The sequence below is a fragment of the Hoplias malabaricus genome, chromosome 3 (genome assembly GCF_029633855.1).
Source record: "Hoplias malabaricus isolate fHopMal1 chromosome 3, fHopMal1.hap1, whole genome shotgun sequence".
NCBI lineage: Eukaryota > Metazoa > Chordata > Actinopteri > Characiformes > Erythrinidae > Hoplias > Hoplias malabaricus.
Window position 1 is genome coordinate 3,741,013 of NC_089802.1, and position 22,170 is coordinate 3,763,182.

General features: G+C 49.1%; 1 protein-coding gene across 1 annotated transcript in view; it reads left to right on the forward strand.

Annotated features, from left to right (window-relative positions):
• Positions 1-22,170, forward strand: part of fmn2b (formin 2b) — a 66,122-nt gene that overhangs the window by 20,224 nt on the left and 23,728 nt on the right. Inside the window, exons 6-14 of the mRNA XM_066664103.1 lie at positions 4,497-5,680; positions 7,275-7,416; positions 9,828-9,915; positions 14,455-14,516; positions 18,404-18,492; positions 18,667-18,796; positions 18,936-19,082; positions 19,199-19,258; positions 20,833-20,953. Of these exons, the coding sequence (XP_066520200.1) occupies positions 4,497-5,680; positions 7,275-7,416; positions 9,828-9,915; positions 14,455-14,516; positions 18,404-18,492; positions 18,667-18,796; positions 18,936-19,082; positions 19,199-19,258; positions 20,833-20,953 (2,023 nt within the window). The remainder of the gene's footprint in view (positions 1-4,496; positions 5,681-7,274; positions 7,417-9,827; positions 9,916-14,454; positions 14,517-18,403; positions 18,493-18,666; positions 18,797-18,935; positions 19,083-19,198; positions 19,259-20,832; positions 20,954-22,170) is intronic.

A 22,170-nucleotide genomic window follows, 5' to 3' on the forward strand; every position in this document is an offset into this window, starting at 1 on the left:
TATTCTCTCTCTCTCTCTCTCTCGCCTGTCTGCCTTCCTATTCTCTCTCTCTCTCTCTCTCTCGCCTGTCTGCCTTCCTATGCTCTCTCTCTCTCGCCTGTCTGCCTTCCTATGCTCTCTCTCTCTCGCCTGTCTGCCTTCCTATGCTCTCTCTCTCTCTCTCTCTCTCTCGCCTGTCTGCCTTCCTATGCCCTCTGTCTCTCTCTCTCTCTCGCCTGTCTGCCTTCCTATGCCCTCTGTCTCTCTCTCTCGCCTGTCTGCCTTCCTATGCCCTCTGTCTCTCTCTCTCTCTCTCTCTCTCTCTCGCCTGTCTGCCTTCCTATGCCCTCTCTCTCTCGCCTGTCTGCCTTCCTATGCCCTCTCTCTCTCTCTCTCTCTCGCCTGTCTGCCTTCCTATGCCCTCTCTCTCTCGCCTGTCTGCCTTCCTATGCCCTCTGTCTCTCTCTCGCCTGTCTGCCTTCCTATGCCCTCTGTCTCTCTCTCTCTCTCTCTCGCCTGTCTGCCTTCCTATGCCCTGTCTGTCTGTCTGTCTCTCTCTCTCACCTGTCTGCCTTCCTATGCCCTCTCTCTCTCTCTATAACCTGTCTGTCTGTGTGTGTATATCTGCTCTGTCTTTGACTTTCTGCCGTCTCCTTGCCCTGTCTGTTTTTACCCGGTCTGACTCGAGTTCTATGTCGTGTTGGATGTGTGTGTGTGTGTGTGTGTGTGTGTGTGTGTCGTGTTGGATGCGTGTGTTAATGCAAAGTGAGGCCAAAGACTAATTTCCACACAGTGGACGATGCACATGTTTCTGACTCTCAGTGATAAACCCGTCTGTGCCTGAGATTATTCTTAGGGAGAGAGCGCCCTCTTGTGTTCACTGTGACGGTGAAACCTGGTGCATACAGACATTAGAAACGTTCAGTGTCCAGTGTTATCCTTGTAGCGCAGCGGAATACACACTTAACCCTTCAGTTACAGCGTAAAAACAGTACTTTATTTGGATTTAATGTAAAACCCAAACAATAGTTTATTACATTGTCTCTAATGAGTACAGAACAGCGTCTTCTCCAGATAAACACACACACACACACACACACACAACCTGTGCACATGCCCTAGACTCTTCCAAACACCAAAACAACCACCTTAAATACCACTCACATGAAGAATGTCCATCAGCGGCTGATGCTTTAGGACTTTAGAGGCGTATCACAGCTCTGTGTCCTTCATAAGATCATCACCACACCCCTCCTCCCTTCATCCATCAGAACCATCTCAGGAGCGTTCGGGCGGTTGGTAACATCAGTGTGAGACGACTCCTGGCTCAGAGACACATCCCACTCTACATTAACCCTTTCATGCATGTGAATTACGATGTAAATGATACATTGACCAAACAGTAAATGTAATAAGGAGTTTGCGTCTAAGTATGAAGTCCTTAAAGCTGGACAATGATTCATATGTGCTGCAGGCTCAGGCTCTCTCTCTCACACACACACACACCTGGAACTGTGGTCAGCCAGCTCTGCACCTGGCACCTCAGCTGTGGATATCGAGGGAGGAGAAATGGCGTGAGTGTGTAATATTCATGGGTCAGAGTTTGACGGAGTGAAGGGTTTTAGTGGTGTACTGTTCAGAGCGGACCAGCAGAGGGCAGCACCAGTGCAGATTTGGGTAGAGCCCTGATTTGATTTTCCTGAAGACTGGATCTTTAGAAGGAACCAGTCCAGTGTTTCTTTAACACAGAGGTCCAACAGAGGGTGGGGGTCTTTGTAGAGTCTTAATTTTGTTGGTTTCTAAACTGCTGTTTATTTGATTTTCTAGAATGAAAAATGAATGGAGACTGATGTTTTGTCACGTGGCAGGTGTCAATATTCACTCACGTTATTGTCGGAATATTTCATGTTTAAGGCAAGGCAGAGTATTTACAGAGGACCTTTTGTACATGAGGTTTATTGGAAATTGTTTACACAAACTGTAACTTGAAAGTACAGAAATGGTAACGCAGGGACACCTTTTAAAATGAGTTAAAAGAAGTACGACGTTCCTCTGAGGGATAAGTGACTGTGGGTGGCCGGAAAACTGGGGGCAGTGGGAGCGAAGGAACAGCACTGTCTTTCTCCTCAATTCACGGCTGTGGACACAACCCACAACTGCTCCCCAGGGGGTGGGTGGGTGCGCGCGTGTGTTCACAGCCCCTAGTGCGCGTGCGCAAGTGTCTTCACAGCCCCTAGTGCACTAGTGTCTGTGTTCACAGCTTCTAGTGCACTAGTGTGTGTGTGTGTGTCTTCACAGCCCCTAGTGCACTAGTGTGTGTGTCTTCACAGCCCCTAGTGCACTAGTGTGTGTGTCTTCACAGCCCCTAGTGCACTAGTGTGTGTGTCTTCACAGCCCCTAGTGCACTAGTGTCTGTGTTCACAGCTTCTAGTGCACTAGTGTGCGTGTGTCTTCACAGCCCCTAGTGCACGTGTGTGTGCATGTGTCTTCACAGCCCCTAGTGCACGTGTGTGTGCGCGCATGTGTCTCCATAGCTCCTAGTGCACTAGTGTTTGTGTTTACAGCTCCTAGTGCACTAGTGTGTTCACTGCCCCTAGTGCATTAGTGTGTGTGTGTGTGTGTGTGTCTCCACAGCCCTTAGTGCACTAGTGTCTGTGTTCACAGCTCCTAGTGCACTAGTGTGTGTGTGTGTGTGTGTGTGTGTGTGTCTCCACAGCCCCTAGTGCACTAGTGTGTTCACAGCCCCTAGTGCACTAGTGTGTTCACTGCCCCTAGTGCATTAGTGTGTGTCTCCACAGCCCCTAGTGCATTAGTGTGTGTCTCCACAGCCCTTAGTGCACTAGTGTCTGTGTTCACAGCTCCTAGTGCACTAGTGTGTCTCCACAGCCCCTAGTGCACTAGTGTGTGTCTCCACAGCCCCTAGTGCACTAGTGTGTGTCTCCACAGCCCCTAGTGCACTAGTGTGTTCACTGCCCCTAGTGCATTAGTGTCTCCACAGCCCCTAGTGCATTAGTGTGTGTGTGTCTCCACAGCCCTTAGTGCACTAGTGTCTGTGTTCACAGCTCCTAGTGCACTAGTGTGTCTCCACAGCCCTTAGTGCACTAGTGTCTGTGTTCACAGCTCCTAGTGCACTAGTGTGTCTCCACAGCCCCTAGTGCACTAGTGTGTTCACTGCCCCTAGTGCATTAGTGTGTCTCCACAGCCCCTAGTGCATTAGTGTGTGTGTGTGTGTCTCCACAGCCCTTAGTGCACTAGTCTGTGTTCACAGCTCCTAGTGCACTTGTGTGTGTGTGTGTGTGTCTCCACAGCCCCTAGTGCACTAGTGTGTGTTCACTGCCCTTAGTGCATTAGTGTGTGTGTCTCCACAGCCCTTAGTGCACTAGTGTCTGTGTTCACAGCTCCTAGTGCACTAGTGTGTGTGTGTGTGTGTGTCTCCACAGCACCTAGTGCACTAGTGTGTGTGTTCGCTGCCACAGATGGATTAAATGCAGTGGACACATTTTGTTGTACATTGAACAATGACAAATACTTGATATTTACATTTCATTTGCAAACAATGACAGTGTAATACAATTAAAACATAAAGCAATTACAAATAAACAATTAAAACATTAAAGACAAGCATTAAGATTATGAGAAAATGTAAAAAGAAATATAAAGAGAGGACTGTACGCTGTGGTGTGGTCATAAGTGCAGTATTCAGCGAAGGTCAAGAAGAAAGTCTTCTGTCTTTATTTGAAGATCACAGAACCCCGTGTGGTTCTGACGGGTCCTGAGTGATCCGATGATCGCTGGGTTCACACTTCAACCAAATCAGAATTACATTCTGTACAGAGGATTTTTAATAATTTATAAATGATTAATGGCCCTTTAAAACAAAGTGATGTGATGAGTTCTCTTTGTTCTGGTCAACATTCTATCAGCTGCGTTTTCATTCTTTGGTTGTTTTTAAAATAAGTGTCTGGTGTAGGGTCCTGGAGGTTGTGGATTCGAGTCCCGCTCCGGGTGACTGTCAGTGAGGAGTGTGGTGTGTTCTCCCTGTGTCTGTGTGGGTTTCCTCCGGGTGAATGTCTGTGAGGAGTGTGGTGTGTTCTCCCTGTGTCTGCGTGGGTTTCCTCCGGGTGAATGTCTGTGAGGAGTGTGGTGTGTTCTCCCTGTGTCTGCGTGGGTTTCCTCCGGGTGACTGTCTGTGAGGAGTGTGGTGTGTTCTCCCTGTGTCTGCGTGGGTTTCCTCCGGGTGAATGTCTGTGAGGAGTGTGGTGTGTTCTCCCTGTGTCTGCGTGGGTTTCCTCCGGGTGACTCTGTGAGGAGTGTGGTGTGTTCTCCCTGTGTCTGTGTGGGTTTCCTCCGGGTGACTGTCTGTGAGGAGTGTGGTGTGTTCTCCCTGTGTCTGCGTGGGTTTCCTCCCACGCTCCAAAAACCACACATTGGAGCAAGAAAAGATTTATTGTCATTACCCAGCAGTATTTACTTGTGTTCTTTACAGGATGCTTGTTTATATTTTTTCTCTCTCTCAGGAGGAGTCCATGTTGAAGACGGTTTGTCTGAAACGGGAACACGTGACGGTGATCGAGCAGCTGGAGCAGACCATTGAGGATCTGCGGAGTAAAATCGCAGAGCTGGAGAAACAGCACCCCCTGCTGGACAGAGACGGGAGCAGCACAGAGGATGGACGCAGTGGGAGCGGAACCATCTGCCACGCCCACCTGCAGAAGGAGGCGGAGTCATCACTCCAGATTTTGGAGGCCAAGTCCGTCCAGACGTCTCCCGTAGACGAAAGCTTTAAGTTTAAAGTGCCTTCTCCAGAACTGAGCCAGACGTCGGGTTCCACTAAAGGAGGACAGTGTGTGTGCACATGCCTACAACCGCAAGAGACTCCGCCCCCTCCTCCACCTGCCCCGCCTTTACCCGGATGTTCTGCACCTCCACCACCTCCCTTACCTGGGGCGGGCATTCCTCCACCTCCACCATTACCTGGGGCGGGCATTCCTCCACCTCCACCATTACCCGGGGCAGGTATTCCTCCTCCTCCTCCACCTCCACCATTACCTGGGGTGGGCATTCCTCCACCATTACCTGGGGTGGGCATTCCTCCACCATTACCTGGGGTGGGCATTCCTCCACCTCCACCATTACCTGGGGTGGGCATTCCTCCACCTCCACCATTACCTGGGGTGGGCATTCCTCCACCTCCACCATTACCTGGGGTGGGCATTCCTCCACCTCCACCATTACCTGGGGTGGGCATTCCTCCACCATTACCTGGGGCGGGCATTCCTCCACCTCCACCATTACCCGGGGCGGGCATTCCTCCACCTCCACCATTACCCGGGGCGGGCATTCCTCCTCCTCCTCCACCTCCACCATTACCTGGGGCGGGTATTCCTCCACCTCCACCGTTACCTGGGACTGGTATTCCACCTCCTCAACTGTTACCTGGAATGGGTATTCCTCCACCTCCACCTCCATTACCTGGGACAGGTGCACCCCCACCACCACCTCCCCCACCTGGACCACCAGGGCCTCCTGGAGCCTGTGGCCCCACCCTTACCTTTAGCCTGGGCTCTCTTCCCCCTCCACTTCCTCTCGGACTCTACGCCCTGGGGGCAGCTCAGGAGAAAGCCCCCCGGAAAGGTGTGGTGGAACCTCCCAGGCCCATGAAGCCTCTCTACTGGACTCGGATTCAGATCCATGCCAAAAAGTAACAGTTCCACGTCTTAATCTGTGTCTTGGTTCTGTTCGATGTAAGCCACGGTCACACTGGTCTTTAGTGAGCGAACATCCTGTTTGTTTTAATTGAATTGGCCACAACAAGTGCTTTCAGTCTGCAGCTTTCTGGAGTGAGGTGTTTGGGGTCAAAATTTTGTACCAAGTTCAAGGCCCAATCCCAATTCTCATTTTCCCCTCCCCCTTGTTTCTGAGTGACCTCTCACCCAACAACAATAATAAGAGGAACTGTACATTTACAGCTAACTCCAGAGCCCTCAGCTGCTCCTCGTGCTGAAGTAAAGGCCATAATCCACTGAAACTACATTAAACTCAGATAATACACTGGGGTCATAGTTTAAAGGAGGGAACACTGACACCTGTGGGTTACTTTGGGCGCTGCACAGCGTCTCGCCGCTGATTCACAAGGCGTCAGAACCCTCCATAAACCTCACACTTCACCCCACCCCTCTATCCCAACAAGAACGGAGACCCCCCCACCCATAGGGTAGAGTTCAGTGGTAGGAACAAGACGGGGAAATGGGATTGGGCACACTCCTCTGCTTTGGCCTTGAAGGGGCGGAGCTCTGCTGTAGATCCTCAATGGGGATGCGCTAATTGCAGCCGTGTGACATTTTTATACATCACGGTTGGAGCTGATTATAAAATTGTCGTTAAGCAGGCGGTGGCCTGGAGGGATGTCAGTCTTTTCTGATGTTTATCATTTACTGTTTACATTTGAGGATAAGCCCCGCCCACATTGAGAGAGACAAACTGCCTGTATCTAGTGTGACCGTCGCTTTAGTGTGGTGCTTTCATTCAATGTCACGTTCTGTTCAATTTTAGTGGCTCACTTGGAAACTCAAACATGTTCTGAGTTTCATCTGCAGCCGCTACAGCCAATCATTGCCCCCCCCCCTGTTGCTGTGCTTACTTTAACCCACCCGTTCAGCGCTCAGGACCCCCACAGAGCAGGTGTGATGTGGTGGTGGATCATTCTCAGCGCTGCAGTGACACTGACGTGGTGGTGATGTGCTGGTGTAGAGTGGATCAGACACAGCAGTGCTGCTGGAGTTTTTAAACCCCTCAGTGTCTGGACTGAGAACAGTCCACCGACCAAAAACATCCAGCCGACAGCGTCCTGTGTCACTGATGAAGGACTAGAGGACGAGCGACACACACTGTGCAGCGACAGATGAGCTACTGTCTCTGACTCTACATCTACAAGGTGGACCAACGAGGGAGGAGCGTCTCACAGAGTGGACAGAGAGTGGACACAGGGTTTAAAAACTCCAGCAGCACTGCTGTGTCTGATCCACTCTACACCAGCACAACACACACTAACACACCACCACCACGTCAGTGTCACTGCAGCGCTGAGAATGATCCACCACCACATCACACCTGCTCTGTGGGAGTCAGTGGAACTGATGAAGTGGACAGTGAATGGTTTAAAGAACCCACAGCTGGTCTTGAACCTCTTCTGATCGGTGACGTTTGTCGTGCTGGAGCTGGACGATATATTGGTGACTCTATAAAATTGGCCAGTATCTTTTTGTATAATTGTTTCTACATTGGTTTGTCTTCAGAGAAATGAACCCTTTGATCTGGGAGAAGATCGAGGAGCCCACGGTGGACTTTGAGGAGTTTGTGGAGCTGTTCTCTAAAACCGCGGTGAAGGAGAAGAAGAAGCCTCTGTCGGATACAATCACCAGGTCTAAGACCAAACAGGTGAGTGGGCATCGTCCCAGGCTCCGTTCCCCAGTGACTTGTGGAGGCATCATTTTTAAAAGTGTAGAATTAATGCAATTTAAAAATTATAGTTTTAATTTGTTCTTCGTTTTTCATCCACGGCGGAGTAGCACCTATTTGGTGTTGAATCACGAACACTTTACATTGTAAAGGGTGCAGCGGTGCCGCTCTGAACCCTGCCCCAGTACAAGAACTAGTCCAGAAACACCCATGCAAGCATAAGTTCATATTAATAAAACCCCTCGTCTGTGGAGCATCTGTTTGTGGGCCGTCTGTACGCATCACTGCTCTCAGAACAGGGCCTTCCTCCCCTTCGCCTCAGGACTCTATGAATATGCAGTATTATTTTATCCATCAGGTGATGTCTGGTCCGTCTCAGTGACCCGTTAGTGGGCAATACTGACCCGTCTCCTTCAGCAGACCCTGCGTTACTTCCCTTAAACCCCACATCCCCCTCAGCCACGTTCCTGGAGTTCAGCCCCAGTCCTTTACCACACCCCAGCGTCTGTCCCCTGTCGCGGTAAAGACCTCAGGATTCATACACAGCGCGAGCCCCTCAGCACACGAACACATGATCTCAGACACTGCAGACTCACACTGTGCTCCACAGATAAATGTCTGCTCGTACGAGAACGGTGAAATGCCCTGCATCCCAGCAGCACCCTTCCTCACCGCTTCAAGTCAAATTTATTTGTATTTTTTACACCCTGATGGTGTCAGAAACTAGCGAATATAATGTAAGCGAATATCCCCAGATTAGCAGCCAAAGGCAGCAGTGGCAGGAAAAACTCCCTTGAACCTGGAGGAAGGAACCCTGGGAGGAACCAGGACACTCGGGGGCGCTGTCGTCCTCTGGTCAATAACATTATAAACAATCATTTTTATTTCAAACTGCCTCGGAGTCTAACGTAACGTGGGTCAGTCCCAGCAAACACCCAGCTGCTAATCTTCTGAGTTGTGTTTGAGGATGAGATGGTTCTGAAAGCAGCAGGACGCCGAGGGCAGACGTCTGTGGACGTGGCGGAGTGGAGCAGGAGGATGTTTGGGTCGTGAAAACCAGGACTCGTATCTGCAAGTAGTCGTGAAATGTGTCGTGTGGCTCTAAGTGGGAAAGTTATGACGACTGCGAGACTCGTTCTGGTTGTTGTATAAACACAGACTGAAAGTGATTCTACATTCACACAGACCCTGAGTCTGGAGCATTTCTGCTCTAAAGTAATGTAATTAACCAGTGTTCCCAAGCCAAGGGCAAAGGATAATGACCAGGCAAATGTTTTACTGCAGCTGTTCCAGACCCAGGGCCAGACTGAGTTATTAAACAAAAAATACTCATAACCCCTGTTCTCCACAGCTCTGGTTCTTAATGAAGCCTCCCCCTGTGTAAACAGCCCTGTTCAGAACGCCCGCTTTCAGCACCTGTTCCTTTTAATGATAATGAGCCGCTCACTGTTCACCCCGACCCCGAGCGCACAGCAGTGAGGAGCGAGGAGCAGAAGCTCTGGATTTGAGCTGTTTTTGCTCTGTTCTCTTCTGTTTTTACTCAGTGCTCTTATTTCTCCGCGCTCGTTGTGTCTGTTTTGCTGAGTTTAACCTCATCTTTGAGCTCTCACATAAACGCGGGTCCAGCGCTGTGATTGGACAGACTCAGACGAGGGGGGCGGGGTCATTCTAAAGTCTCTGCACTTGACGTCAGAAGCGGAGCAGGATCAGAACGGCGTGTTTTCTGACTCAGGCAGCGCACACTAAACTGACTGGGGTCATAAGTGAGGGTCAGGGGCTGGTGTTGGGGATTAGTTCTGGATCTCACACCAGTCCAACTCATCCCAGAGGAACTCCATCACTCCATAAATGACCGTTCCACTGTTCCGTAGTCGTGGATACAAGCTAGGATGTATTTGATGAATGTAAGGGTGGGTTAGATGTCGTGGTGTTGGAGGCAGTCTGTGGTTGTAAAAGTGAACGTACAGAGCGTTCTGCGCTGGTTAACCCTGCCACCTTTTAGCACATTACATCATGTTTAACCTCTTAATCACCAGTTTTAACGTAGTAGACACCAACAGGATGTTTATATATAATGTATAACCAGTAACGTGTTATAACTTAATGTGTGAAATAACTAAAATCACACCCTAACGTCTGACCGTATTTTTTTAACTTGACGTTTTCAGAAATGACGATACTGTCACTGTTTAACAGCTCACTGTTGCCCTTTGTTTTGTTAGAATTGATTATTAATGACTTAAGTTCACACATGGGCTACAGCAGTGTGTCTGAGAGCTTGTGGACTTCTGATAGTTGCCCAGAATTCCTGAATTTTGAGAATCTTAATAGAGGACGAAACGGATCGCTTCCTGTTCACAGGCTAATGATTTGCTCATTGACTGTTTTAGGTGGTGAAGCTGCTTAATAACAAGCGTTCTCAGGCCGTGGGGATCCTGATGTCCAGCCTCCATCTCGACATGAAGGACATCCAACACGGTGAGAACAGCACACAACACAACAGTGTACTTCGCAGGATTTAAGAAGCATGCTGTGGTTGGAGCGTTATTAAATGCTGTGAGTGTTTATGGCGCACTCTTGTGGTGAATCTTCAGCCTGCTAAACAGGAGTGAGAGAGTTGGGCACCTCTATTCTTCACCTTTAAATCCTCACGCTCATATTTTCAGCACTGGATTATAAACACTGTTGGATCACTCACTGGAATTAATTCGCTGAAATGTTCAGATGGTGTTCAGGCCTCGGTAACGTTAGTGAGGTCAGGTGCCGGTGTTAAGTTCTGGGTTTTTAACTCAGCCCAAATGTATTGGGCTCCTCAGCTCATTACCGATGCATGGTGCTGGTCATGGTAGCCTTGTTTGTTTGTTTTTTTTTTCCTTTCCCTTAAAATTCATTTTTAAAAAGAAAATAATAATAAAAAAAAGTGGATAATAATCACAATAATACTCTCAAAAACTGTGGCGCTGTTGCTTTCAAGCTCTTATTTACAGCTCTGTGATGCTCCTCTGAGCTGTAATAGGGAGAATAGAGCCTCTATGGCTGCATCTCTGGGCTCAGCACTGCAGAAACTGCACTATGTAACTGCTGGAGGAGGGTAGGAAACCAGCCCTCCCTCCCCCCTCCATTGATTCCTACTAATCCTCACCAGAGAAGTCTCTCATTCCCCAAATCATGGAGCCATAAGGAATGTTGCTTTAAAGCAGCGTGGGGCGCAAAGAATCAGACGAAATAAGAATTTCTTTATTAATGCCTTTGTTTTTTCTATAAATCTTACTCAGTAAAAAGCACCCACTCTCAAATTAATTTATAGCTCTTTAACTTAATAAAAGAGCATTAGATAGAGACAGAAAAATGTAGCTTTCCTGGAATCAATATATGCTTTTATTCTCAAACTTTTATTTTGAAAATATGCCACCGACTTCACCGCATTTTGGCGGTGAATCACAGTTTATTATTATTATTTTTTTTTTAAAGAACTTGCTAGAAGGTCTGAAAAGTCGCTGAAACTAGCAGCAAAATCATTAAAAGGAGGAGGAGGCGAAGTGCTGCGGTTAAACGCTGCCCCCCTGTGGCACTCTGTGGAAACACCACTTATTTTAAACACTTCTTAAAAGTACCAGTACTCATTATGTGCGTTATATAATAAGAATTTATATTATAAGATTGTTTATTAATACAATTCTCAAAAAGCTTCTCTTAATCCTCTTTATATATATTCATTTTCACACAAACCTTGGAGCTTTGTTTTTTAGCTGTTGTTGGTTACAGTCACGCTGTATACACGCTTTTAGTTTATTTCCAGTTTTTCTTCTGTTTTTCTTTTTCCTTCTCTCTCTCTCTCTCTCTCTCTCTCTCTCTCTCTCTCTCTCTCTCATATATTCAGATACAGTCCTCATTTCTGTCCCAACTTTCTCCTTTTCTCTCTCTCTCTCTCTCTCTCTCTCTCTTGCTCTCGTTACTGAAGTGTGAGGTGGAGCGGGAAAGTGTAAAGAGTATGAGACAGAGAAGGGAGGAGGGATATAGAGTAAAGGGTGAGAGAAAAAGGGAGAAGAGAAGTAAGGTGATAGAGTAAAGGGTTGAAGAGAGGGAGAGATTAAAGGATGAGAGGAGAGATTGAGAGTAAAGAGATGGAGTAAGGGGTTAAAGACATACAGTGGAGGGAGAGTCATAGTGTGTTTTAAAAGAGGGATAAAGTGAAGAATAAAGGGTAAGAGAGAGTGAGGGGTGTATTGAGGGATGGAGAGAGTGTGTTGAGAGTGAGTGGTGTGTTGAGTGCTGTTGCCAGGTGGACGTGTCCTCCATGTTAGTCCAATCAGAGTGTTTATCCGTGTCCGTCTCCGTCCTCACGCTCCGCGCTGCAAGATCACGCCTCTCCTTTGTTTTACGTCCAGTTCGTCGTCTCGGAGGAATTTCCACACTTTCCTCGCTCTCTTTTGATGTTATTGCGGTTGCCAGGTTTTCACACTTTACTCCCCCCTCGCTGCGGTGGCCACGTGTGTGATGTAAGTCCCCCGTAGATATTACGTTTGATTGGCCGCTTGTTTGTTCGATTGGAAACAGAGAATGTGACATCACCGTCTGTGAGTGAGGTCCAGCCAATGCCCCGGGCTCCTGGACCTGCACATGACCTCATCAGCCATAACATTAAAACCACTACTCAGTGTTTCCCCCTCTCTCAGCTCCACTGTCCACTCCGGTCACTCTGTAGTCCATCTGTTGCTCTGCATACTTAGTTACCCCCCCCCCTGTTCCTCAGCACTCAGGACCCCCACAGAGCAGGTGTACAGTTGGGGAACAGTCAGGAATTGAGCCACAAGGGGGCGGAGGGTTATTTTCCTAAGCCTCAGTGACACTGACATTGTTCTTGAGCTGATTTTAGGAGAAACGATAAGAACAAGATTAACTCGGGTCTCCTGTTTAACCGAGTGGAGGAGGGAGGGCTGCTGAGACATTAGTGTGTGTCTCGTTCCCTGCACCGCGCCGCTTTTATCACGGCAAGAGAAATAAACACCGCCGCAGCGCCAGGAGTTGCAGTTTTCCAATCTGCATTTTTCTTTTCCTTTCTTTTCCTCCTCCTCCTCTACATTCCTCCTCTTTGATTCTGTTGAGCGCGAAAGTGTTTATTTACTCTCTTTTCCTCTCGACTTTGTTAGCAATCATCTCAAACACTTAGGGCTTAAACAATGTCTGCAGTGTGGATGTTTGGAGTCTCGGCTGCACACACACACACACACACACACACACACACACACACACGGAGAGAGAGAGAGGGGCTGAATGTAACTCTATATCTCTGATTAAACAGTGCGCAGCTCTGGCTGTTTGTGTTCAAACATTTACTTTTAAAGGATTACGGTTTCGGGCGCCAGATCCTCCGCTCTGAGACACACAGGCGGCAGCTTTAACTTCAGCTTCAGCTCTGTACACGCTGACGGCCTGGACACACACACACACACACTCCCCTCTGTCTCTCTCTACCTCTATTCTCTCTCTACCTTTTCTCTCTCTCTCTATCTCCCCTTTATTCTCTCTATCTACCCCTCCTTTATTCTCTCTCTCTAACTCTCCTTTATTCTCTCTATCTACCCCTCCTTTATTCTCTCTCTGCCTCTCTACCTCTATTCTCTCTCTCCTTTATTCTCTCTCTCTATCTCTCCTTTATTCTCTACCCCTCCTTTATTCTGTCCACATTTATTTTGCCTCTTTTTCTGTCTCTCTGCGTCCTTCACTTTTCCCCATAATACACACAATTATTTGTCATTGTACAATGTATAATGAAGTGTCTTCTACATTAAAGCCGTGGCAGTGAACACACACACACACTAGTGCACTTTGCTCAAGGGCCCCTCAGCCGTGGACTGAAGAGGAGGACAGTGCTGTTCCTTCACTCCCACCGCCCCCAGTTTTCCTGCCGCTTGTGGGAATCAAACCAATGACCTTCCAACCCCAAGGTCTCTGGGACTTACTGGAAGAAGACGAGCTGGTGGAGATGGAGCTCTGGATCATGTTCTACTGGAGAACCCTGGGTTCTGAAGTTCTGTGGATGATGTTCTTACCCGGAGCCCACCCTTCTGTGTCCTCTCTCAGCGTCACACCGCAAACTCAAACAGGAGTCGAGTTCCAGGTGTCGACTCGGCTCCGGATTCTTCAGATCTCAGTCCGGTCGGGACTCTGGGACGAACTCCGAGGACATCAGGGCGACCCACACCACGAGTCTGGGGTTTTAATGTTATGGCTATTGTGTGTATTCATGCGCACACACACACACACACACACACTGATGATGAAGGGCGTGTAAAGGTGCAGTAGGTGGACAGTGGGCGGTGGCGCGATGTTTTGGCCAAATTTAGTCGATTATCCTCAGGTCGTCGGCGCGGATTAGCGGAGGGTGACGGACCCCCACTGCGGAGGGCTGCTGAACTCTGTGGGAAGAGGAAAGAAATATGTCCAAATCTGCTCTTAATCTCAGCTTTGAGCGCTCAGCGCCCTGACCCCGAACCCGAGAGGGAGATCAGCCCAGACACGGACCACTGACCACCGTCTGGAGCCAGACGATGTAAAACAAGGCTTAAAACATCCTGTGGACACTCCCTGTCCACTCTCTCAGCTCCGCTGTCCACACTGGTCTCCCTCTAGTCCATCTGTTGCTCTGCATACTTTGTTACCCCCCTTTCCCCCTGTTCTTCAGTGCTCAGGACCCCCACAGAGCAGGTGTGATGTGGTGGTGGATCATCCTCAGCGCTGCAGTGACACTGACGTGGTGGTGGTGTGTTAGTGTGTGTTGTGCTGGTGTAGAGTGGATCAGACACAGCAGTGCTGCTGGAGTTTTTAAACCCTGTGTCCACTCTCTGTCCACTCTGTGAGACACTCCTCCCTCGTTGGTCCACCTTGTAGATGTAGAGTCAGAGACAGTAGCTCATCTGTCGCTGCACAGTGTGTTCTGCTGCTAATGTGTCTCAGTATTTCTTCCACTGACTGTCTCCTCTCTCTCTCTCTCTCTCTCTCTCTCTCTCTCTCTAGCCGTTCTCAACTTGGACAACACGGTGGTGGACCTGGAGACGTTGCAGGCTCTGTACGAGAACGTAAGCCTCTGAAATTCTTTTATGAGCAGGTTTAATCCAACAGTGTGTCCTCACTACAGTGACCCAATCAACTGGTCACTGACCCCCTCAATAACCCGTACACACAGACACACGGCCAATCAGAGCGCAGGCTGAGGAGTGGATCCACAGTGGGGTCAGGACACTGCTCTCTCCACACACCTGTGATGTGTGTTTATCTGAACTCTCTAAATACTCCCCTTGTGTGTTTCCACTTTAACACCAGAGAGCTTTAATGGAGCCCGGTTCTGTCCCGATCCACAGTCCATCAGCGGACGGGTCTGGGTCTGAGTGGGCTGCTTTACAGTTAAAGCCCTCAGCACTGCGCTGTGGAGCAGTGGATCTGTTCTCTGTCGTGTGATGGAGCTCCAACATCGAGGACCGAGGGGTTTAGTCTTTTCCTCCAGAGCCCACCATCGCCCGGTTCTTTGACGCCGTGGACGTGCCCGCACCTGCCAGTTTCGCACCAGAGCCATCCCTCGACGCTTGTTATTCCACACCGCGCACTGCGTCTAAACTTAAGTACAGCTCTTAGTTTGAAAACGAACCAGACTCGTGCCCACATCCGGCTGCTGCTCTCGTTACTCGTAGTAAGCTGTGTATTGACATGTTTTTGACCCGGGTACCGTTTCCGCGCAGAAACTGATCGCCCACTGAACGTGGCACAAAGAGAAAACCAACTCGTGTGTTTGTGCTTTGCGTCTGGTGAGAGTCTACACTGGTGTGATACAGCAGCGTGTCACACACGGCAGGTAGCGGCCCGTGTACTGCGTCTGCTGTGAAGTTAGCCTCAGAGTCGCTCACCTACAGTACAACACACTTCCACAGTTCGTGGGAATCGAACCAACAACCGACGTTACTTAGCTATAGGTTCTTTATCCAGTGCGGCGCCGTTTGGTCACTGTGTTTTGTGCCGATGTTGGGTTCCACCGCAAACCCATCTTATTTCTGTCTTCTAGAGTTAACCCTTTCCTGTCCACTCTGCTAACTCTTGTGAGATTTTAAAGCAGCAGGTAAAAGAGAAATCGGAGAGAGATGCATTGAGCACTGACCCCTCAGGTCCACTTTAAACATGTAGGGGGCCAGTGCCCCTCCCGCCCCTCCAAATAACGGCCGTTCCGTTTCAAGGTGTGAACATGGCCCTAAAGGCGCAGCGTCCAGATGTTCGTCCACGGCGCTGCTGCAGGGAAACGGAGTGAAGCAGGACCTTTCTCACCACTGCTCCTCTGACGAGAGAGAGAGAGGAGTGAGGGGCTGCTTCCCATTAGCCGTGTTTGGCGTGTGGTTGCAGCAGGAGCAGAACGTGCCCTTGTAGACAGATGGTGGAGTGAGCAGAATGCTAATCAGGCCGCTTGATGCTGCTGTTTGAAGTGTGTGTAAGTTATGTAGTGTTCTGAGCCTTGAAGCGGCGGTGATTGATGCTGTGACTGAGCTTAATGCAGCCGAGAGTTTTTCCACAGTTTACATTCACACGTCTGACTCATCAACACACACACACACACACTAGAAGAAACACACAATGTGTGAAACGCACACATCCAAGGCCTGCCGCTGGAAACATGAGCTGACGCTATAAACCACAGCATTTACATCCTCTTTCTTTTTCTTGTTTTTTCTTTTTGCATTCCTGCTTTCTTTCTCTCTCTCTCTCTCTCCCCCCTCTTTTCACTTTCTACCACTTGTCGTCTTTCTATATGCAGGTCTATCATACACTCTCTCTCTTTACACAATATATACGGTATATAGTTATTCATTCATTATCTGTAACCCTTATCCAGTTCAGGGTCGCGGTGGGTCCAGAGTCTACCTGGAATCATTGGGCGCAAGGTGGGAATACACCCTGGAGGGGGCGCCAGTCCTTCACAGGGCAACAGACACACACATTCACTCACACCTACGGACACCTACTAATGTGTGTTTTTGGACTGTGGGAGGAAACCGGAGCACCCGGAGGAAACCCTCGCAGACACAGAGAGAACACACCACACTCCTCAGACAGTCACCCGGAGGAAACCCACGCAGACACAGAGAGAACACACCACACTCCTCAGACAGTCACCCGGAGGAAACCCACGCGGACACAGGGAGAACACACCACACTCCTCACAGACAGTCACCTGGAGCAGGACTCAAACCCACAACCTCCAGGCCCCTGGAGCTGTGTAACTGCGACACTACCTGCTCCACCACCGTGCCGCCCCTGTATATAGTTATTTTAAAATAAGGAAAAAGCAAGCAGAAAGGTCATGTCCACAGTTAGTTTAAACCCACACCACTGCGCTGTAGTCACATGACTCTTCCACACGGAGGAGAACCTAAACACGGAGGCGGACAGAGCGACTGGAGCGGCTCGTACCAAAGAGAAACACTGTGTTCAGTGTGAAACAGACGGGGGATTCACTTTGGTCTGAAACTGTTTTTGCTCAATCACACACCGAATACGAACAGAGCACGGCTCAGACGCAGAGACGGCGCTCCCAGCCGCATCAGAGACACACACCCCACCTTTAACACTGGAGTGTGTTTACAGCACGAGCCTCGACAGGGAACTGTGAGACAAACAACAACAGAGTAATCCTCATTAATCGTAGTGGTGATATTGATTTGTGCCCAGCACTGCTCTGTCCAGTTTTGTTTTTCATCTCGTGTGGACCACAGTCTGTCTGCGTTTCTTTCGTCTCAGTCTCTGCCGTCTGTTTTAAAGCCACACTTCCTCTAATGTTGTTCTCCGACCGCGTTCTCGGACACGGAGAGGAGGAAATCGAGCCTGTGGCTTTGTCGGCTTTGAGACGGAGGCATTGTGTTCCTCCAACAAACGGCGTTCTCCACTTCAGAGCCAGGGTGAGCCCAGCTGGAGCTGCAGGCCTGTCGTTACTGAACTGGAGACGGTTTAGAAGACGCTCGACAGCATCAGGACCACACTTTAAACCCAGAGCCCTGCTTTACGTCGCTGAGTCTCTGCTGGGTTTAATGAGCTCCTTTTAGTGGTGTGTGAATTCTCTGGAGGTTCTGCTCAAACAGGAAGTTGTCAGTGTTTATGCGAGCGGTCGGAATGAGTCACGCAGCTTTAATTCACAGGCTGCGTTTGTTAAAGGACTTTCGGAGGAAATGTATTAATGGGAGATTGTGAGTGCACAGATGGAGATGTAGTGCTCTGAAAGGTGCAGAATGAAGCCCGGTTCCTGGTGAGAGTGTGTAACAGCTAATGACAGAGAAGGCTCTGCTCACGTGTGTGTGTGTGTGTGTTTATCGTGCGTGAGATCTCTCCTGCTGCGGCGGTAGGAGTTCCTCGTGTGAGTGGGCGACTCTAACATGAACACAAGTCAAACCTGCTGCTGATGCTGGTTCAGAACTACTCAGGGGAGCTGTGTGTGTGAAAGCTAACGTCTGTAACATTCGTACCAGGTTTTTCCCGGACTTTATCCTGCCCCCGGTGCACAGTCCGGAGACAGAACACTTCCAGCAGTGAGAACATGTCTAATACTATACTCTCCAGCTGTGCACTGTGTGTGTGAAAGGGCGAGTTGAGTCTAGGGGGTCTCAGCTCGGCTCCGAGTCGGGTTTCGGGACTCTGCCCTGTGCGATTGTAGTCTCCGACTACACTCCTCGCCGCCGCGCAGTGGCCGAGGGGTCGCACGGTGGGCTGAGGTTTGGATCAGAATGTGCAGCACCAGTGTCTCAGAGCAGTTGTCTTCACAAAATGCACAAACCATGTTGTCCATACATTCACGGCCACCCGGGGGCGCCCCTGTGCTGCATCTCTGGGAGGTTTCAGTGGACTGTATGACACGGGTCAGCAGAGATGCACTGCTTATTAATATGACGATGTTATATAGATACTGTACTGTTGGGCTGTGTGTGTTTTACAGAGAGCTCAGGCAGACGAGGTGGAGAAGATCGAGAAGCACGTTAAATCACTGAAGGAGAAAGGAGCGAAACCCCTCGACAAACCTGAACAGTGAGACGCAGCGCTTTGTCTTTCATTCGCTCTTCTGTCTCTGTCTTTTTCTCTCCCCCTGTCTCTGTCTTTCTCTCTCCCCCTGTCTCTCTGTCTGTCCCTGTGTATATTGTAAATCATAATAGCTGTCGAATCAATATTCTAATGATGATATGAATGTTACCCCGTGTGCAGGTTCCTCTTTCAGCTCTCCCAGATCCCCAACTTCTCAGGGCGAGTGTTCTGTATTCTGTTCCAGTCGACCTTCTCGGAGTGTATCTCCTCGCTCCACCGGAAGCTGGACATCCTGCAGAGGGTCTGTAAGGTGGGCTCACACTCCCGGGGCTCTGACAGTGGGGTCAGGTCAAACACACACACACACACACGTCACATGTGCCTCATGTCTGTGATGTACCTCTGAGTGCTGGAGACTGAAGAACCCGGTTCTGTTTGGTCGTGTGCAGGCTCTACAGAGTGGTTCTGCTGTGATGAGAGTTCTGGGTCTGGTGCTGGCGTTCGGAAACTTCATGAACGGAGGAAACAGGACCCGGGGGCAGGCTGACGGCTTCGCTCTGGACATCCTCCCTAAACTCAAAGACGTCAAAAGCAGCGCAAGTCTCTCTGCTGTCTCTCTCTCTGCTGTCTCTCTCTCTCTCTCTGCTGTCTCATATATCACTATACTGCACCAGATGGAGATTTGATCATTCCTGTGTTCTTTGTTTTTCAGGATAACAGTCGAAGTCTTCTGTCCTACATCGTGGCATATTACCTACGACACTTTGATGAGGTACTTACTGCGTCACCTGTGTGTCCCCATCACTGCAGGATTCACAGCTTTACTCTGTCCCCTCTCAGAAGAACAGACAGGACTCTTCAGTGCAGCGGTGTACAGTGTGAGGGCCTTGTTCTCCGCTGTGTAACACTTCACTGAGGGTCTTTGATCGTTAGGAGTGTGATCCCTTCACAAGCCTCACACTTTACAGCATTAGATAACATTAGCTCAGAGAACTATCTTCATTAAAGGTGAACTATCCCACACCCCTCGTCTCCACAGTGGAACACAGTTCTGTTTCTTAATGAAACGTCTGTGACCTGCTTTGGTCCAAACCCCACGAGCCCCACAGCAGTGTTCTCCCCCTGTGTAAACAGCCCCTGTTCAGAACGCCCGCTTTCAGCACCTGTTTCTTTAAATGATAATGAGCCGCTCGCTGTTCACCCCGACCCCGAGTGCACAGCAGGTTTACACTTCACACACAGCTTCTAAATGTAAACAAACCAGAGAACAGCATTTTCCCAGAATCATAGACATCCCCTTTAAGGTGTTTTCCTTCCTCTGTGAAGTTACTAAAGATGCACAGCTACAGCTTAATACTAACTTTATTCATATAGCAACTTTCAGACATGGAGTTCAGCTCAGTGCCGAGTAAAATACAGTAAGTAAAATGGCAAGACGGAGAACAACACAAGGGGCTTCTGAGTGTGAAATTCTAAAAATAAAACCGCGACCAGAGAGTAAAGTGTGTCGGGGCCAGAAGAGTCCTGACACTTCTCTCGTGTCGAGGATTGTTTCTACCAGCGGCTTCAGGCCTTTTTTAAACGGTGGTCTGTCTGTGACACACACACACACACTCTTTCATGGCCGGTCTCGAATGGTTTCAGAGATGTTTTTGGAGTTGGTTTTGCTGATTTGCATTTAACGAGTAGGATCTGAGAGATTCCTAACTCTAGAGACGTGTGTGTGTGTGTGTGTGAGAGAGAGAGAGAGAGATGAATGGCTTGTGTAACACGAGGGAATTAGGGGTGTGTGTGGTGTTTTGAGTTGGTGGTCACTTGTGGTCTTGTTCATTTCTATGCACCACTGACTTTTCTCCCACACCACACACCACTTCAAAGATGTGTGAGAGAGAGAGTCGCATTGCTGTTCAATAACAAATAAATACAAGCGTTGTGATATGATGTGTTTACCTCTTCCAAAGAAGCATGTTTACACTTACCATCCAGTCATTTGAAGGTGTGTGAGTTGTCTCCAGCCTGTGTCTCCAGAAACCACAATTTAAACAGGTTACATTTAGCTTCTACAACAGATTTAGACCAATCAGAGACGGCCCGGACACTGAGCTGTTGTGGGTTCTGTGCCTCCCACAGCTGAGGACAGTGCTGTTCCTTCACTCCCACAGCCCCCAGTTTTCCAGCCACTTGTGGGAATCAAACCAGTGACCTTTCACCCCTAAGCCCCCTTCATTCACCATTAGGCCACAGCTGCTCACTACTTTTCACTTGGAAAATTCGGACATTATCATGTAAAGTGCTCTTTATGTTGACATCTGGATACACTGTAGTGTGTGTGTGTGTGTCTGTCAGGACGCCGGTCGAGAAACGTGTGTGTACCCTCTGCCGGAGCCGCAGGACCTGTTCCAGGCGTCTCAGATGAAATTTGAGGACTTCACTAAAGACCTGCTGAAGCTCAGGAAGGACCTCAGAGGTAAATAATCACCACAGTAAGAGTCACATGCTCCTCACTCCCTCTACAGTCAACTACATCAGTCACAAACTACACTGTACACACACAGCTCCTCTCTCCCTCTACAGTGAACTACATCAGTCATAAACTACACTGTACACACACAGCTCCTCGCTCCCTCTACAGTGAACTACATCAGTCACAAACTACACTGTATACACACAGCTCCTCACTCCCTCTACAGTGAACTACATCAGTCATAAACTACACTGTACACACACAGCTCCTCGCTCCCTCTACAGTGAACTACATCAGTCACAAACTACACTGTATACACACAGCTCCTCACTCCCTCTACAGTGAACTACATCAGTCATAAACTACACTGTACACACACAGCTCCTCTCTCCCTCTACAGTGAACTACATCAGTCATAAACTACACTGTACACACACAGCTCCTCGCTCCCTCTACAGTGAAATACATCAATCCTAAACTACACTGTACACACACAGCTCCTCGCTCCCTCTACAGTGAACTACATCAATCCTAAACTACACTGTACACACACAGCTCCTCTCTCCCTCTACATTGAACTACATCAGTCATAAACTACACTGTACACACACAGCTCCTCGCTCCCTCTACAGTGAACTGTATGTAGGATTAAACGGCTGTAGCTGGTGCGTGTCAGTATTTCGGTGCTGTAACTTTATGTAGGAGTAAATGGCTGTAGCTGGTGTGCGTCAGTATTTCGGTGCTGTAACTGTATGTAGGAGGAAACGGCTGTAGCTGGTGCGTGTCAGTATTTCGGTGCTGTAACTTTATGTAGGAGTAAATGGCTGTAGCTGGTGTGCGTCAGTATTTCGGTGCTGTAACTGTATGTAGGAGGAAACGGCTGTAGCTGGTGTGCGTCAGTATTTCGGTGCTGTAACTGTATGTAGGAGGAAACGGCTGTAGCTGGTGTGCGTCAGTATTTCGGTGCTGTAACTGTATGTAGGAGGAAACGGCTGTAGCTGGTGTGCGTCAGTATTTCGGTGCTGTAACTGTATGTAGGAGGAAACGGCTGTAGCTGGTGTGCGTCAGTATTTCGGTGCTGTAACTGTATGTAGGAGGAAACGGCTGTAGCTGGTGTGCGTCAGTATTTCGGTGCTGTAACTGTATGTAGGAGGAAACGGCTGTAGCTGGTGTGCGTCAGTATTTCGGTGCTGTAACTGTATGTAGGAGGAAACGGCTGT